The 18,962-nt window shown below is 43.0% G+C and overlaps 1 protein-coding gene across 2 annotated transcripts; it reads left to right on the top strand.

Annotated features, from left to right (window-relative positions):
* Positions 1–49: 49 nt before the first annotated feature.
* LOC105101401 (HLA class II histocompatibility antigen, DM alpha chain) lies at positions 50–15,690 on the top strand. Of its 2 annotated transcripts, none has more exons than XM_031434977.2 (5): positions 50–165; positions 13,553–13,837; positions 14,447–14,725; positions 14,958–15,086; positions 15,407–15,690. In XM_031434977.2, the coding sequence occupies exons 2-5, from the start codon at positions 13,606–13,608 to the stop codon at positions 15,409–15,411; spliced, it is 645 nt and encodes a 214-aa protein (XP_031290837.2). In that variant the 5' UTR covers positions 50–165; positions 13,553–13,605; the 3' UTR covers positions 15,412–15,690. The 2 variants fall into 2 exon arrangements, with proteins under 2 accessions (XP_031290837.2, XP_010992882.3); XM_010994580.3 differs by lacking the exon at positions 50–165 and adding an exon at positions 12,189–12,359.
* Positions 15,691–18,962: the final 3,272 nt, after the last annotated feature.

Raw genomic sequence — 18,962 nt, 5'->3', positions numbered from 1 at the left:
GTGCGCAGGCGTCCGGGCGGGCACCGTAGCTCCCGCGGCGGGTCTCGGAGCGCGCGCGGTGGGTGGGGCGGAAGCGGGCACGGCGCGCCGACCTCCTGCCTCAGCGGCCCCTCCCCCACTGCCCACGGCCTCGGGAGGCGGCTTGACTGGGTTCCTTTTCCGCAGGTAAAAGGTGCAGCTTGGAACTCCCTGGCTGGAGTCCAGCGGAAACGCGCGCCGCCCAGCTGTTGTCAGTGGAGGAGAATGGGGCCTGGACCTGGAGATGTGAGGGTTTGCAGGGTAGTGTGTGTGGCAGTGTAGTGCTGTTCCCAGACGGGTGAGAAGAGTTTTATCACCACCCTCATCCTTCCTGCGGCGGGGATTTGAGGCGCGGGCGGTTGATGTGGGCGTTATGTTCGGCCCCTTTGTTTTAGGCTGCTTTATAAACTTTCACTTCCCCTGAATCTACCTAGACTTCATTACTTCATTAAGACCTGCCACTTGGACTCTGCCTTCTACAAAACTTAACCAGCCTTGCGATCACTTTGACTTTACTTGTTTCTTCCATTTAAGTTAAAACGCTTCTGCTTTTTCTAAGGCTTTACCCTCTGCTCAATCTTGAATCAAACCCATAAAAATCTAATCTGGGGTTGGTTGCCACCTAAAGTGGACCTTCTGTTCAAAGGCAGTAATCCTTCCCTTGACCCTCAGAGTGTGGTTCAAAACCCCCACTCCCCACCAACAGGACGGAAAGGCCAATTTATAGGAGAACTCTTGGCCTTCCGTCTCCTACCTGTAAACTGGGCCAGGTCTGTGTCCCTTCACCATTGTACTAGAAGTCCTCTCTTCGGATTAAGGAAATTTATTTCCTTTTGACCTGGTCGACCTTATCTGTTACTCTGAAGCTATCCTCTGTTTTCTACCAGTTGACATTTTTAACTTCTCCCTTCTGCTAGTTTCCCAGCCAAAGAAAAAGGAAAGAAAAAAGTAACCTTATCGATATGTATCCTCTTATAGGCTCTCTTATTTACCTCTTAGCTCCCTGCACAGTCAAGACCTGAAATTGTCATCTTAATTTTCCTCTCTCTGCCCCATCCCACTCTTCAGCCCATTTCTTCCACTACTGAGACTCTTTGATGGAAATGTCACCAAGAATCTCCTAATTGGCAAAGTCAGGAAGCACTTCTCAGTTCTCACCTTATTTGACCTCTCAAGTATTTGACATTTGATCATGCTTCCTTCCTGAAATTTTCTACACCCTTGACTTCTGTGACCACTTCTCACTTGTTTCTCTGCTTGTCCAGAGGTTCTGCTGGTCTCCTCTGTGAACTCTTCTTCTTTAGCCCCTGTTGATGTTTGCCAGGATTTTGCCTCAGTTTACTTTTAGTTTTGTTCATTTTCTCTAGGTAATCTCACTCAATGGCTTGAAGCCTCTCAAATCTGTGTTTTTAGTTCAGGCAACTCTCCGGAGCTAAACTCAAGTACTAAATTTTACCACTTGGATAACCTTCAGACACTTCCGCATGTTAAAAATCGATGTACAAAACCTGCTTCTGTATTATCCTGGCTAATGGCAGCCATTCAGTCAAAAAAAAAAAAACCCTGGAATCTGAGAGCCATTCTTTTTTTTTTTTAAGGGGAGGAGGTAATTACGTTTATTTATTTACTGATTTTTTAAGTGGAGGTACAGGGATTGAACCCAGGACCTTGTGCACGCTAGGCAGGCACTCTGCCACTGAGCTATCCCCTCTCTCTTGGAGCCATTCTTGATTTCATTTTTTACAACTTTGTATCCCCTAGACTTATTTTTTTGCCTTCTGGTATAACCATTGACTCACACTCTGTCCTAGTTCTATCACCTGAGCTATGTCTACAGCTTCCTGATTTCCTGATCTCTAAAGCTACACTGTCCAATATGGTAGCCACTGGCTACATATGGCTATTTAAATTAATACTGAATATAATTTTAAATTTAGTTCCTCAGATGTACCAGCCACATTTCAAATTCTCATTAGCCACATGTGCCTAGCAGTTGTCACAGTAGATAGCACAAATTATAGAACATTTCCCCCACTGAAGAGAGTTCCGTTCAACAGTGCTGCTCTAGCTTTTCCCCTCTGCCTCTGCCACAGTAATGCCAGTGAGCTTTACAAGATACAGCTCTGGCCATAGGCTCCTTTTAAGCCCTGTATTAATTCCTTATTGCCTTTGTGATAAAGTCCAAATTCCTGTGCTTACCAGAAAAGTCTGCCTACCTCTCCAGCCTCATGTCTAGCCACTTCCTCTTGGGCCCTATCCTCAGCCATATTGAACTGTTCCCCAGACACCATTTTGTTTTATGCCTTTGTATTTTACACATACTGTGTTCACTACATGGAATAGGCTTTCCCCCAGTCCTTCTAAGCTCACGACCATCATCTGAAAAGCCTACTCTTGTTTTCCAAATTGAGTTGACTGCTCATTCCTTGGTGTCCCTTTCTCTTATGACTGCACCTTTCACAATGAAGGGCACTTATGTGATGCCACCTGTGTCTCTGTCCCTTACTAGACTTTGATCTTGAGAAGAGGACCACGTTATTATTCAAAAAAAAAAAAAAAAATCCCCAGTTCCTGGTACAGTACCCAGCCAATATGAGGTGCTCACAAAGTGAGCAAATGTGGTGAAGGAAATTGATGTTTAACAAGTATGTGAATTAGATAAGATTGTAATGTATGTATACTATGGGGTGCCATGCATAGTGCTGGGGAAATAATCAAAGTGAGACAAAATTATTGCTGTCAGATAAATATTTGATACACAGGAGCAGTGTGAGGAAAGGCAGGTCATTTTCATAGACAGCATTGCAGTCCAGTCTGGCCAGAATAGAATATAAGCTACAAGAAGTAGAGCAGGAGAGAAGACTGGAAGGTAACTTTATATAAGGCAATGTTATGAAGGAGTTCCAGTCCTGTTAAGTTTGGTTTTTGTGTGTGGTGTGGGTGGTAATTAGGTCTTTTTATTTAACAGTTGTTTTTTTTTTTTAATAGAGGTACTGGAAATTGAACCCAGGACCTTGTGCATGCTAAGCACACACTCTACCACTGAGCTATACCCTCTGAGGTCAGGGCTGTTAAGTTAGTGGGGAGCCACTGAAAATTTGTGAACAATGGCTTGATTGGAATTATGTCATTAGATAGGAATTCTCTCTTCATATCCCTGGTGGCTATCACTATACCTGTTAATAAACGCCAAATAAAAATATCAGGGGTTGGAAAGAGTTGAGGTTGGTGATAGCCAACATTTATTGAGGTTTAAAAATTTTTAATTGAAGTATCATTGATTTACAATGTTGTATTAGTTTCTGCTGTATAGCATAGTGATTCAGTTATACATACATATTATTTTTCATTATAGGTTATTATATTGAGTTCTTAAAATGTCTCAGGCCCTATTATAAGTGCTTATATATATTAACTTTTCTAATCCTTATAACCCTATAAAGTAAATACTATTGTTATCGCCCTCTTTTTTCAACTGAAGCAACTGAAGCAAGAGATACTAAATAATTTATCCGCAGTTACACATTTAGTAAGTGTCCAGAGCTGGAATTTGAACCTGGGCAGTCTACCTCTGGATAGGCACAGCAGGTGTTTTAAGATCTAGGCTTAAAGTTGGAGAAAAAAAGATTAGTAGAGGTAGATTTGGGAGTCATCTTTGAGGTATAGTTTAACTCAGTCATGCATGTAGGTGAGATTTATAAGGGAGGATGGACAGAAGAATTTAGTTGTGGGTTAAGGATTGAGCTTTGGGTTAGACCCTCACAAAGGGAGCAAGAATAGCAAGTGGAACCAGTGGAGGAGTGTCAAACAAGAAGGAAAAGCAGAACAACATAACATGAGGAAGCCAGAGGGCTCCAGTGAAGACTTCACGTTTATTGAATGAATGACTAATCAGAGCTTTTTAAAGCTTGTCTGTGCCATGGACTTATTTGGCAGTTTGGTAGAGCCTTTGGCCCTTGTCTGACAATAATGTTTGTAAATGCACAAATAAAATACACAATTATCCAAATATATAAAGAAGTGTGTGATTATGTAGTAATAGGTGTTCCCTTACTAATAGAACACATGTGTTTCTTAACTAATACATTAAGTAAAATGATTTATTGGCAGGTCTAACAAGTTATAACTATAGAGATATTTTGAGATGTCTGTGTATGTGATACGGAAATATTCATAGGTGGTGGTTTCTATTGATGACAACATTACGGTTACTGCTAGTACTACAAAGACTTGTTCTCAACATTCATAAAATTAAATTTCAGTTAGTTAGATGTTCTTAAAAATAAAAGTAGCTCTTTTTAATTCATCCAAGTTCATGGACCCTTGAATTTTACGGCATGTGGACTGCCAGTTAAGAACCCCTGTTCTGATTGAATGAGATCCTGCAGGTAAGTGTGAGAGAGTGAAGAAAGGGGAAAAACTCCCTAGGTTCATAACTGGGAGTCATTACTGATATTGGAGAGCAATTTCTGTAGTCTGGGGATAGTATTCAGAGTGTAGGGAACCTGAAAACCCAGGTCCACTAATTCAGACTGAGTCTTGTAAAAAGGAGGGAGCTGTTTAAGTTTTTTGAGAGGGAAAGTAAGAGCTACCTTTATAGGGAGATTTATTTGACAACAGTGTGCACCATGGATTGGCTTTGGAGAGACTGGAGGTAAGTCAGCTAGGAACCCTAGCACACATTTCATGAGTGAAATGAAGGAATAAAGTAGTCGTAGCGTTCAAATTCATTGCACTTAGACGAGAATCCGAATCTTGCTGTCGTCTGGAAGGTCCCATGTGGTCTTGCTTCTTCCTGCCTCTAGCCTCATTTGCTGTCCTCTCTTATTCGCTAATTATGCACCAACTACACTAGTCTTCTTCATCTTGAAGGAGCCAGCCCTTTGCCTGCTTCAGGGCCTTACACATGCTGTTCCCTCCACTGGAGCACTCTTCTTCCCACTGGCTAACTCCTACTCACCCTTCAGAGCCCATCTCAGTATCACTAGGTTCCCTGTTTCAGTTGGTCTCTCTTATGGATCTCAGTTCTTTTCCTTCATAGTGCCTTTGCATTTGTAGGTTTCTATGTGTACTTTTTTAATGTCTCTTTTTTCATTAGATTATAAGTTTGATAATTAGGTGTCTGGTGCCCAGCATACTGCCAGGCACATTGAAGGTAATCAATCCATATTTACTAAATAAATAAATGAACCACTTTGAGCCACAGACTTCTTGTTTGCATAATGGGATTGATACCAATTTTGTAGAGTAGTTGACAGAATTGCTATATGCTGTCAATAATAATGAAGCTAAAAGGGCAGAATGTATGTGTACATGAAGAGAGAACACTTAGCTGGGAACGAGGGTAAATGTGGGAGCTGGATGGCCAGGTTTGCTCTCTGAAGCAGGCTGTGGCAGGGAGTAGGAAGAATGCAAAGAGTGGTGGGGTACATGGTGAAGGCAGTGGGGGTGAAGGTGTTTGTAGAGTAGCCCACAGACATGCCTGGTAAGAGCTACTATTGAAATACCTGTGTTAGAAGGGACAGGCTATCCTTCATATAATGCTTGAAGGCTCTTCCCAGCTCAGCTTTAGCACCCTCAGTTACTTATAGCCCATTTATTCATCCAATGAGTAGTCACTTGCTGGTGGGCCTTCTTTGTAGATGCTGAAAATGTTAAAAAAAAAAAAAAAGAAGAAGAACAGGACAAGATCCTTTGAGGATCTTGCAGTGGGAGTGAGGTGACTGTGAAACAGACATAAACAGAAGAGAATAATACAATAAAAATTATGATAACGGCAAGACAGTGCTGTGGAAGCACACTGAAGAGGCTACTAATCTCCACTCTGGGTCCCAAGGCTTCCTGAGGGAGGTGAGACTTTGTCTCAAAGGACAGATGGAAATAGGTTAAATGGGTCCAGATCATTTAGGGTCATGCCAAGGAAAGCAGATTGCAGAGAATGATGGAAGGTTTTCATACATTAGTATGATGTGATAAAATGTGCCTAATAAAAACATCCCCTTGGCAGCCCAGCAAAAAAGAATAAGATAGAAACAGATCATTTATAAGAAAATTGCAGTCATCCAGGAAAAAAAACCAAGCAAACCAACGAGGGCCTGAACCAGTGGGAATGGAGGACGATTCAAGAGATACAGAAGTGGAACAGATAAGACTTGATAATTAGATGAGAAGGTTTGAGGAAGATGAAGTTGCCAAAATTGACTCAAACATTTGTCGTTCATCTGATCAGGTGGCCAGTCAATTTACACACTTAGGTCTTGAATATGAGAGCTGGAACACATGGGGAAGGGAAGGTGGTGAGTTTCGTTTCATAAATTTTGAGAGAGAGGTACCTCCTGAACTTAATTTGCCTAATAGAATTCATTATTGAACATTCAGCAGGAGTTTATGAGACAATGTAAAACAGAAAACTCACTAAGTTTTTTTTAATGAAGGCACAATTTGAAAACCACAAGAGTGCTTTTCATTTAAAACTTTCTTTTAGACATAATTGGGGGAAAATGAACACAGATTGGGTTAAATGAGGTAAAGCAATTGTTTTTAATTTTGTTGGTTATGGTGATAGTATGGTAGTTATGTTAAAGGAAAAGTTATTACAGATACCCTTAGAAATGTTTCCTAGTGAAATAAAATGATAGAGTTTGTTTAAATACTCCAGAAAAAATGTATGTGGCATTATGAAAACAAAAACAAAAAACAGCAAACACTTCAATTAAAAGCTAAAAAACGAAACAAAACAAAACAAAACAAAAAAACCCAAAAGCCTTGGGGGGGAAAAAGTGTTTGAAACAGGATAATAGATGAAATAAGAATGGAAGGCTTTTAGAATGTTGAAAATTGATGAAACTTGTACATGGAGGTTTATTAGATTCTTCTCTTTTGTATGTGTCTGAAATTTTTCATAGTAAAAAAATTTTTTTAACTTGGACATAGATCCAAAGGAAATCAGTTAGTGGAATTTAAATAGTATAATTAATCAATCAACATTGAGTCAGATCATATGTATATTTTGAATTTGTGTCAAGATTCATGGCAGACCAGAGGTCACCAGGTATATGGCATGTACTACCCAGGCAGTTAATTGGGAAATGCTGTCTGGGCATTAATGCACAGATTTAATCTCATGTTTATGCCTCAGATGATCTCATGCAATTGTCTGGGATGCCATACGTTCAGGATAGCTGTAACGAGGTAGTGGTTTGGTTCATAATTCCCCTTCTCTGGGAGTAGCTCTGATTCACAGAGATGATGTTGTACCTGGCCACTGATGATTGATCCAGAGTACAAACCTAATACAAGCCAAGCCGGCCAGACTGTCTCTCCCAGCAATGTGAAACTTGAAAGATAGAGGCTGGAGGCCTTTGAAGGTGAGGCATCTGTTAATGGCAACTCAACCCCTGCTGCTAAGGCCCTGTGGTTCCCCTTCCTGTGACTAGCTTATTCCACCCTTCTTTTGATTTCATGAGCTTGCTCAGTATCTGTCCAATAAATTGGCCCTTAAAAGTTGAGTTAACCTAAAGAATACGCCATTTTTCCTCCAACTCTGAGTTCACCAGGGCCTAGTAGGGAACTGGAAAAAAAAAAAAGTTGAGTTAGCCAGAATTGGTTTCTGTTGCTTACAACCAAAATAGCCTTATTAAATACAATAAATTATTGCATAATAAAAACTATTATATAAACATGTTGATATTTTTTGCATCTGTGTTGAAATAAATTTAAAAATAAAAAATTACTACTATCAAATTTATGTATAAAAATATTTCTTCAGGAACACTATTTTGTGGAGAGTACGGTTTGAGAACTGCTGTTGCACCACATCAAAGTGGAGATGCCTAAAGGCAGTTGGATGTATGGGTGGTGTGGAACTCAGAGCAAGACCTGAGCTGAAGGGGGAAATTTGAACGATGTTGGCAAGTAGGTGGTAACTGAAGACAGGTGGGAGTAAATACCATCCAGGGCAAGCACATAATGTAAGAAGAGAAGAGATTGAGGACCAAACTCCAGGGAACACCAGCATTTAAGGGATAGCTGAAGAAAAGGAGTCCATGAAGGAGACAGGATGCTAGAGAAGTGAGAGGAAAAATTAGGAGAGAATGCTGTAAGGGATGCCAAAAAAAAAAAAAGAAAAAGACTGTTTTAGGAAGGAGGGCGCGGCCAAGGGTGTAAAATATTGCAGAGCCTGCAAAGAGTCCATTTGGTCTAGCAAAACAAAAATGAACAATTTCATTGTGAGAATGAGAGATGGTTGCCCACGACTTTTTCAGGAAACTTGGCTCTGTCAGGAAAAAGAAAATGGGGCACTACTAGAAAGGGATGGAAAGCTGAGTGTTAGAAAGGATTTACAGGTGTTGTGCCATTATTTTCAGAAGCATTCATATCTAATTACCAGAGACAGCAAGTTACTAGGATGCAGAACTGGCTGTCTTGCTCTTCTCTTGCTCACAATTACCACTTCCCCAAATGTATTCAAGACTATTTTTGTGATCTCTATTATGGAGATTGTTGCAGGATCCTGACAGGAAGGATTATATAGAGGGAAGGGTAGTTATAAATGTTTGAACTTGTTAGCATTTATACTGGGAGAGAAGGGGATTAACCACACCTTGCCTTTGTCTTGATGATGGGTGGTTATATTTCCCCTCATGTTGGTCTTATCCACACTCTACTCTCTGTGGAGAACTTGGACCCCCTTTGTTCCTCCCACCTGAGTAGAGGCAGTGTCTGCTGTCCTAGTCCTCTCACCCAGTCCTCCTCCTCCTGTGCCCCCTGCCTCCCCCAGACCTCCTCCCAAACAATGTATCTGGGGCACAACATATTCATTAACCAATTGCTGTGCCCAAGGAGGAACTGGGCTCTTTGGAGGATGGGTTTATTTTGGGTTCCCCATCCCAATTCTGACTACACACATAGACAATGTACAGCAGACTATGGTCTGGGATCAAAATTCAGCCTATATGTGTTTATATGGCCCTAGAACTCAGAACGGTTTTTGCGCTTTTAAATGGTTTGGGGAAAAAAGCAAAAGAATTATATTTCGTGACTCACGAAAATTATATGAAATTTAAATGTCAGTGTTCATAAGTAAAAAGGTTAAGAATAAGAGCAAAATTCTAGGGAACAAATATTTGCTATCTGGTCCTTTACAGAAAAAGTTTGCCCGCTCCTGGGTCAGAACTCTAGGTCGCTGTGTGCTATCCATTGCCCCCTACAGTTCTGGTGATGTCAGTAAACCCTAAGTGGGCTGAATCTTCCCACTGCAGGAACCACTGCTGGCTTAATCCACAAAGGGTGGGACACTAGGAGAATGAGCTACTGTTTTTTTCGAAGTGTCACACAATGATTTCCAAGCCCTACCCCAACCCTGACAGTCTCCCCACCCCCACCACACATACACACAGGCACACACACATATGTACACATTAGCATTTCAGAATATGCAGGAGGTCATGGGTTGTTTTTGGCGGGGGCGGGGGCTATTACTGCTGCTGTTATTTGTTTCTCAAAAGGGAGAGTGGATTTTGAAAGGCCCATATTCACATAGATTGATTTCTAAAATGACTTAATTGCCACATTAGATCTTTCTCACTGCCTCTCCCCCACCCCTTCTGTCTTTCTCTTTCTTTCTTCTCTATCAGACTTGCAGCATATACACTGACAGTTTCTTCTTCACCTCCTACTTACTTCTCAGCCCACCACAATCTGGAGTCAACTCCCACTACAACACTGAAACAGCTTTCAATACATTTGTCAACCATCTCTTAATTACCAAATCTAAGGACACTTTCCAGTCCTCCCTTGACTTCTGAGTAGCATTTGATAATGCTGACTTTGTCCTTCTTCACGGAACACCTCTATTTCTCTGAACTGGCTTCTTCCTTATTCTCCTCTCAGCTCTCTGGATGCCCCTCATGCCACCAGATGCTTACAAATTAGTGCATTTCAGATATCTGGTTGTTGTCTGGTGTCAGTGCCACGCCCCACCCTCCTACAATGTGATCTGGACTGCTTAGCCTGAGAATCTGCAAGGTGTGTATTTCCCAGTCTTCCTTAGTGGTGGCTTCCTGTTAGATTCTCTCAGTAGGAGGCACTGGTGGGAGATCAGATGGCAGGAGAAACCAAGAAGCTACATGCTTTAGTTTCTAACAGGGTGGCACTTCCTCATAGGTATAGCAGCAGCAAGAATGCTGGGGTTCTGGACTCCAGCTTCCTGGGCAGAGGAAGTACCTGCTCAATGATCCGTCCATGATGGAGATGGTACCTTTTCAGCAGATCCAGAGGCAACTCTGATGGTGTCTCCCCCAGGACAACAGCAGGTGTAGACATGGATTCTAGCTCAGGGACAACAGTAACTTCTGATTTCCTGGCATTCCTCTTTCCTATTTGCACCTCCAGCCCCTCTCTTTTATCCTCTGGCATTTCTGGCCTCTTTAACACTTTTATAACCATCTCTGTATTAAATTCCCTCAGTCTGAAATACCTAGAATGATTATACTTTCCTGCTGTGTGCTCACTTCGGCAGCACAAATACCACTTTCCTGCCTGGATCCCGGATGATAACTGGTATGAGGTTTGGGGTTTGGACTCCTGCGGACTTACGTCCTTTTGTCACTTCCACCTCCCCCTGCACAGTCTACCTGGATCTTATCCACCCCCTCTGCTTCAACACTGATGACTCCCAAATGAAGGTTCTTCAGCCCACACCTGAGATCTGTACCCATATACCTCACACCTCCTGGTGGCTGTTCCACTGGCACCTCAAATTCAGCACAAAACTGAACTGCTTCTTTCCTTCATCAAACGTGCTTCTATGACATACTTTTTTTTTTTTTGACATTCTTTTCTATTTCATTTCAGTCCATCACTGATGACCCACCCAGTCACCAAAGCTAGAAATGTTGGTGTTCACTCTCCCTGACTCCTCCACATCCAATCAGCAGCCAAGCCCTGATTATATTGATACTCACTTCCCTCCATCTCCTTTGGACATGACTTAATCCAAGCTCTTATCTTATCTCACCTAAATTAGTGCCATGCCGCTACCAGAGGGCAGTATGTGTGTGCAATTTGTAGTTTTGATGTCATAGACATCAAAATTATTACATGTGGACTTCTGACCGGCAGTTTTGCCTCAATTCTTTTCAAGCTCCAGTCCACTGTTGAAGCATCAGAACAGTTTCTCTAAAATGTTAAAAAATAATTGTGACTCTTCTGTTTTAATATCTCTATCATCTGCTAAGTAAAAAAGCACCCTCTTTGTGGCATAACAGTCAATGTGATTTGGCTCTTGCCTGAATTTCTACCTCATCTTGACATTCTTCTCCAACTCCCTCACCCCACACCCATTACCAGACAGGGACACCTGAGCAGCCTCCACCATATTCACATCCGACTATACAGAGGTCTCCAAAGGAAGGAGCTCTGAATGCTTTGACCTTCACACATTTACCTACCCCTCACCTTGGAATGCTTTTCTCTTCCCTCACATTCTGCTGGTCCAGCTGTTTTTCTTTCAAGACTCTTAGCCGCCTTCCTGATCACATCCCACCTATTCCTCCATCTTCATAAAACTACTACTTCCAAAGCACTTAACACATTCTTATTTGAACGCATCATGCTGTGTGTGATTATGTATTCATTGACCACCACCCCCAATCGACTCTCAACCCCTTGAAGGAGGGAATATGCCTTTTTCATCTGTATTTCTAGCACTGGGCCCAAAACCTAACACTTGTTAAATTCTCAGTATAGTTCTGCATAATAAAGAGAAACAAAGCCTGAAGGAGAATAACCTTTGTAAGAAAGAGGAGGAGGGTTCGGAGGGAGGAGGGTTGGGAGGGAGAAGACAGAGCCTGAAGGGCCTTGGGGCGTTGCTGTGGGAAGATGGGCTTCCCCAGTTCAGCATTCCGCCACGGGGCGGTGCTGCTCTGAAGAGCCCATCGGTTACAGGCTGAGGCTGACAGCCAGATACTAAAGAGGGATCCCCAGTAGGAGGCAGACAGTCCTCTACTGCCTACGCAACCCAGCTCCACACCCCACTCTGGCCCAGTAAAAAGGCCAAGTCGTAAGAAGGTTGCTGGCCGCAGGTCTCTCCTTAGCAACTGATGATGTTAAACCCTACACTCCTGTGATTGGTTTAGCCAGAATGGCCGGGGCAGTTATGGGAAGTGCGCTGGCAAAGCATGGTCTGGGAAGAGAATATAAGGACCTGGATCAGCTGGTCGGTAGCTCCTAGCCCACTGTGTGGTGTGAAGATATGGATCATGAGCTGAGCCAGGGAGCTGCACTGTTATGGCTGCTATACCTTCTGTGGCTGCTGCCCCACTCCTGGACTGCCCCCGAAGGTATGACAGTACCTCCCTTTTACTTCTGGATTGGAGCCTAGGGAGCCAACCCAGGGTATTTGAAAAGGAATCTTGTGCTCTGTAAATGGTGAGAGTATCATGAGAAAGTGGAAACGGTAGCAGAATTGGGAAAGAGAGCCATGATGGACGGACGGCAATGTCAGAGGTGCTTCAGACGCTCCGTTTAAAACAACCTCGCGAAGCAGGGATTACTGTATCTCTTTTAGAGATGAAGAAAATGAGACTCAGGGTTTAAGTAACTTGTGCAAGTTTACACAGTTGGAAAGTGGTAGAGCTGGGATTTGAACAAAACAAGTTATTTCCACTGTTCCTGTTTGGTCCTCACTCTGTCATCAATTCACCTTGTGATTCTTGAAAATTCTCTTAACTTTATTGGTCCTTACTTTCCTTCTCTGCAAAGAATGGGGCATAATGGAAGAATAATCTGGAGGATCCCTCTTACTCTATCTTTCTGAGTATTGCATTTTGAGGAGTTTTCCTCTTGGCTGGGGGGATTCCTGCCAGGCGTTTCAAAGAACAGAGATTATTTTATGCAGCTGTGGTGCCATTCTGCAGGCTTGGGAAGATATTTTCAGAGAGACATAGTGCCAATGAAGTGGCTGAAAAGAAGCCTGGAGACTGGTTTTTCAGTCTGCCATGTGTGTCTGGGGATAGGATGGGGCAATGTCATCTATGGCTTAGGGAGGCCACGACCATTCTTTCACCCACCCAGGTGAAGACTGGGGAACCCACCCAGGTCCTTCACAAGACAGTATGATGGCCTTCTGGGAATTAGACAAAGGTCTCCCCTTTGGGAGGATGTAGCCCTGTGCCAGGAGGCATGGCTTGGTGAGTAGGACACAGGCTAGATTTCAGCCACCACTTACCTCCTTGACTGAGTGCCTTTGGGCAAAAAACACAACCAACATCATGACTCTGAATCTGTCACTTTAGACAGTAGAGTTTTTTTTACTTTTCACAACTTCAGACAGTTGGCCTTTTCATGCCTGGGGAAATTTGGAGAGGTCCCGTAATTTCTTTTTTGCCCCCATCGGGAGGGTGAGCCTAAGTGACCGACATGAGATGGGTGACACCTCAACTCTCCCCCATCTCCCTGAGCAGACCTTGCTGCTTTCCAAGCTAAAGAGGAGGAGGCTTCCACCTTCCTGAATCCCACACTGTCTGTTTTGCAGCTCCTGCCCCAGGGTGGCGGGATGAGCTGCAAAACCACACGTTCCTGCACACGATGTACTGCCAGAATGCCAGTCCCAACGTGGGGCTCTCCGAGACCTACGACGAGGACCAGCTTTTCTCCTTCGACTTTTCCCAGAACATCCGAGTGCCTCGCCTGCCTGAATTTGCTGACTGGGCTCACAAGTCTGGAGATTCATCCACCATTTTCTTTGACAAAGGATTCTGCCAGGCAATGATTGAGGAAATCGGCCCACAACTTGAAGGGAAAATCCCAGTGTCTAGAGGTCAGAGGTTTCTTTGGGAGGTGGGCTGCACTCTCAATCTTACTGTAACCTGAGTTATTCCCCTTCTCACCAGCTCCCCATCTCTCGTGCCTTCTGGTTCTCCCCTTGGACCGTGATTTTTCTACCAGCCTTGAGCTGCACTCTGTGTTTGTGGTGGGGCAGAAGACAAGTCCCTAGGAAGTAATAGGCATTCAAAACTATTTCTTGAACTTGATGAATTCAGCAGGGACCAGTGTATGCCTATTGAGTATTAATGCTTGTGTTACTATGCTCCCAAGATAGAAGGGGAGAATGGAACTATCTGATGATGTGCCTGCATTTTTAATGAGAAGACAACATGTGATCAGATGCCCATGTGAGGTCTAGATAGGAAGTGCTGCAGGAAGTCAGGATGGAGAGTCCAGAGTGGCCTGGATTTGGTCCAGGTCTGGTTCTTGTCTGGCAGAAGACCTCCCGCAGAGCTCAGCTCCTCCCTCATCTTTCCTCCCAAAGCTCATCCCCATTGACACTGTCTCTGCCCTCCCCACTATATGCCACGTCCCCTCTCCAATCACTGGGGTACCATCTAAACTAGTGGCTTCTTTCCCTCACACCTCGACCCCTCCACAGGGCTCCCCATTGCTGAGGTGTTCACACTGAAGCCCCTGGAGTTTGGCAAGCCCAACACGCTGGTCTGTTTTGTCAGTAACCTCTTCCCACCCACACTGACGGTGAACTGGCAACATCATGCGGCCCCCGTGGAAGGAGTCGGGCCCACTTTTGTCTCAGCTGTTGATGGACTCAGCTTCCAGGCCTTTTCTTACTTAAACTTCACACCGACACCCTATGACCTTTTCTCCTGCATCGTGACCCATGAGATTGACAGCTACACGGCAATTGCCTATTGGGGTGAGACCCTTTTCCCTGGAAACCTGGTTCCTTTTGGAGGCAGAAAAGGGGTAGACCCATGGGAGGGCTTCTTTCTCCACTTGGCCCTTGTTTAGTCCATTCTCACTCTGAGTCAACCCCGATCTTCCATGCCTCAGTTTCTTCCTTGTCATCCTAGACACCCACATAATCCCCCTGGGTAGGGGGCTCCCCAGCCAGGTCTCCAGGCTGACCTGCTCCCTGTTTTCTCCAGTGCCCCAGAATGCGCTGCCCTCAGACCTTCTGGAGAATGTGCTGTGCGGCGTGGCCTTTGGCCTGGGTGTGTTGGGCATCACTGTTGGCTTGGTCCTCATCATCTACTTCCGAAAGCCTTGCTTACGTGGTACGTCAGGGCATCTGGAGCCGGGTGGGTGTGCCAGGACTATCCTGTGCAATGGGGGGCACATGCAGTGATCCTCAAGCCTGTGGGTGGGGAGGCCTGTATTGAGCACCATAGGACATCCTCCTAGTTGGGGTCCCAGGTCCACACACAGAGTTATAGTTCACAAGAATGGCTTGGAGTGGGAGGGGAGTGATTGGGGGGCTGTAGGAGGGGTGCTTGGAGATGATTTGGAGACAAGGAGAGATCAACTTCTGTAGAGTGTGTTGCAGACCAGAAGAGAACCCCCCTGATGGCTTTCCTTCACCCTCCTCTCTCCTCAGACTGACTCTTCTTGACCAGAGTCTGATGCCAAGAACTTTAGCCATCCAAGCAGGAGATGTTCAGGTTTCCCACATCCTGCCTAGGATCTCTTCTCAGAGCAGAAGGCCCTGGGACTCCCCTGGGGTGTGTGTGTGTGTGTGTGTGTGCGTGTGTGTGAGTGTGTGTACAAGTTTCTAAGCTGGGGGCTCTGCTGTCCCTGGTCTTGCATCCAAGGGAACCCAGAGCAGCCTTCCTATCACGACCACATCCCATCCACATCAAGGCAATAAATCTTACTTCTTAATATTGATGTGGCTTCTTTTTTAACTCATGATATTTATTTCTGGATATTTTAACTCAAGTAGGTTGTCATTTCAAATTCAACATGCCTCTACTTGAACAGCTTGTCCTCGTTCCGGAGAGAAATGGGAAAACCCCCAATTCCTCAGCTGACTCCCGGCCCCTGGTCTCAGCACCACACGATGGCTTCTACTCGGATCAGTTTGTGCAAAATATGTGAGAAATGAAGGCACAGCCACTTTATGATAATCTGCTCACAAATGGTGGAGGAGCTGCTAGTAGGGTTTTGGTTTTTGTTTCGATTTTTTTTTTTTTTTTTTGCACTTCACTGCTTGTGAAAATGTTAATGTCAAGTACAGGCTGCCTTGAAAAATATATAACTGCCTTCAACCTTCATCCTAGCTGGGAAAACAAGAGCTCAAAGTGGGATAAAGAAGCCTTCAGATGCTATTCTAACTCAGCCATACTGGTTTTGTGAAAACAGTATATTCAAGCTCCCGAGGGGAAGTGCAAGCAGCCTAAAAGGGCCTAGGATGCACGTGTCCCTTCACGCTGTTTATTCTTTGGCCTCAGTAAATCATCCAAGGAGACCTGTGACAGTGCTGTCCTGGGTGGATGGGCACATGACAGGAGCACGTGACATCTGCTGGTAACTCACTTTGCATATGCTTTTCTTCTTGCTTTCCTTAGGGTCCAGGGAATCTAATCTAGGCGGGAGGTATTTGGGTTTATTTATTTTTTAATGGAGGTACTGGGGATTGAAACCAGGACTTCACGCATGATAGGCATGCGATCTACCACTGAGCTTACCCTCCCCTCTTCTGGAACCTACTTTGAATCTACCTTCAAATATGGTGTGTTCCCCGTTGAGATGTTTTCCTTTTTCTTTTCACTTTACCATTCTACATCTGTCTTTTATTACTTTCTAGTTCTTCTTGATTTCTCTCTCTCCATTTTCCAGCTTATCCAGAAATTTCCTGCCAGTGAAGCCTTAAAACTGCTTTTAATAGGCTGTGTGACCTTAGATAAGTCATGGCCCCTCTCTGGGCCTCAAACTCCTCATCTATGAAATGATAGACTTAGGTTAGATGCTCTGAGATCAAGCATTCTGTGATACTGTCACTTAGAATACTCGAGAAGCATTCCAGACCCTCTCTAGTCTGGTGTCCCCCTTCTAATAAAAAAAATATGACCCACTCTTCCCAGCAGGAATCCTGTTTTGAGTGAATCAGTTCTCATCATTTTCCTTGAAGGTATCATGTCTGTCTTCACTTGAGGGGAACTGCCCAGATATTTCCCTCTCACCGGAATGCATTCTCTTTTTGGCTGAGCTTGTTCTCATCTTAACCAACCCTAGAGCTCCAACCCAAGTTCCACCCCCTCCATGAATCTGTTCCCAATTCTTCAGCCCTCACTGACCTTTCTTGAACTCTTCCAAGACTTAGCACACTCAACCCAGGCTTTACTCTCACGGATACGCTGCCTTGTTTCATGTGTCAATTTTTTTCACACTTCTAGTTTGTAATGTCAGTAAGTCAGGGATCATAAACAGTTTGCACTCCCACCAACAGAGGAAGGTGTTTCTCATTTTCCTTTATTGTCACTAATGCTAGAAATTATTTGACTTTCAAATGTTGGCAATACAGTAGGTATAAAGTGGTATCGTGTTTTAATTTGCCTTTCTCTCAGTACTAGTGAGGCCAGGATTCTTCTCACGGGCTTCTTGTTCTGTGACTTGCTGATTCATATCTTTTCTCTCTCTTAAACATTGCTGTTTCTCGTCTTTTTCTTATGAAATTGTGGGGATTTCTGATATATTCTATATAGTAATCTTATGTCAGTATAAATATTGCAAGTCCTTTCTTACACTTTGCTGCTCAGCAGTTAACTTTGTATACAGTTCCTTCCCTGAACAGAATTATTTCATTTTGAGAGTCAAAACCCATATAATTTGTGCTTTTATAATCTTAAAAGATCCTTTCGAACCCCAAGGCAGTAAAGTTACAAATTTTTGCTAGGATACAACATGGTAGAGTGATTCTCCATTTTCTCAATGAGAATATTTTAAAAGATTTTTAACCAGTGTCAAGATGTAAAGTTTTAGATACATAGGAGTTACAGGGAAATAGTCAAATGTCTGCTAACTAGTTACTAACTCACAAATTTAAAATCACATATTTTATAGCATAATATAAATGTAAGCATAATACTGTCTCTACTCTCATATTTCATAAAACAATTTTTATTTGATTCTTCTCATGTAGTTATTTTTGAGTAGGCTAATAACTTGTAAATTTTTTTATTCATTTATGTAAAAAGCAAATCAATTTATTTAAACTAAAAAAACCCCACCAAAAACTATGTCCATTTCTCCTACCTCTTGCCCCTGGCCTCTGGCAACCACAAATCTGTTCTGTTCTCTGTTTCCACAAGCTTAGTTATTCTTTTGTTTTTGTTTATTTGTTTTTTTAGATTCCACATATAAGAGAGATCATATGGTGTTTTTCTTTCTCTATCTGACTTATTTCAATTCACACAATGCCCTCAAGGTCCTTCCCTGTTGTTGCAAATGGCAAAATTTCAATCTTTTTTATGGCTGAATAATATTCCATTATATATATATAATAATTTATTTATTATATATATATAATTTATTTATCCATTCATCCACTGATGGACAGTTAGGTTGTTTCCATACCCTGCCCACTGTAAATAATGTTACAGTGAACATGGGAGTGCATATATCTTTTTGAATTAGTGTTTTCATTTTCTTTGGATAAATACCTACCAGCGGAATTGCTAGATCAGATGGTAGTTCTATTTTTAATTTTTTTGAGGCATCTCCATGCTGTTGGTGAATCCTTGTGCACTGTTGGTAGGAGTGTAAATTGGTGGAGCCACTGTGGAAAACATTATGGAAGTTCCTCACGTCTTTATTAATTGAAATCATTTAAGGATAATGTATCTTCTCCAAACAGCTTTGAGAGAGTGGGCATAATTTGGAGAGAAAAACCCCCCACAAACTTATATGTAAGGTAATTCTCTCTTTTCTCATGAATAATTTTGGGTAAAATAACTTTGCCTTATATTTATCTGGCCCTAGATGACCTGCCACTATGCCTTCTATTGGTGCTATTGTTTTCCTTTCATAGTCAGATCTTTATTGATCTGGAATTTTTCTATATGGTGTGAGTATGGGTACAACTTTCTTCTTCTCAATACATTAAATTGATCTTCTTAATACTGTTTATCAAATATTCAATTTATTCCTAGGAA

The sequence above is a fragment of the Camelus dromedarius genome, chromosome 19 (genome assembly GCF_036321535.1).
Source record: "Camelus dromedarius isolate mCamDro1 chromosome 19, mCamDro1.pat, whole genome shotgun sequence".
NCBI lineage: Eukaryota > Metazoa > Chordata > Mammalia > Artiodactyla > Camelidae > Camelus > Camelus dromedarius.
The sequence above is the reverse complement of the archived record's forward strand: the minus strand, read 5'-3'. Positions and strand labels throughout refer to the sequence as shown.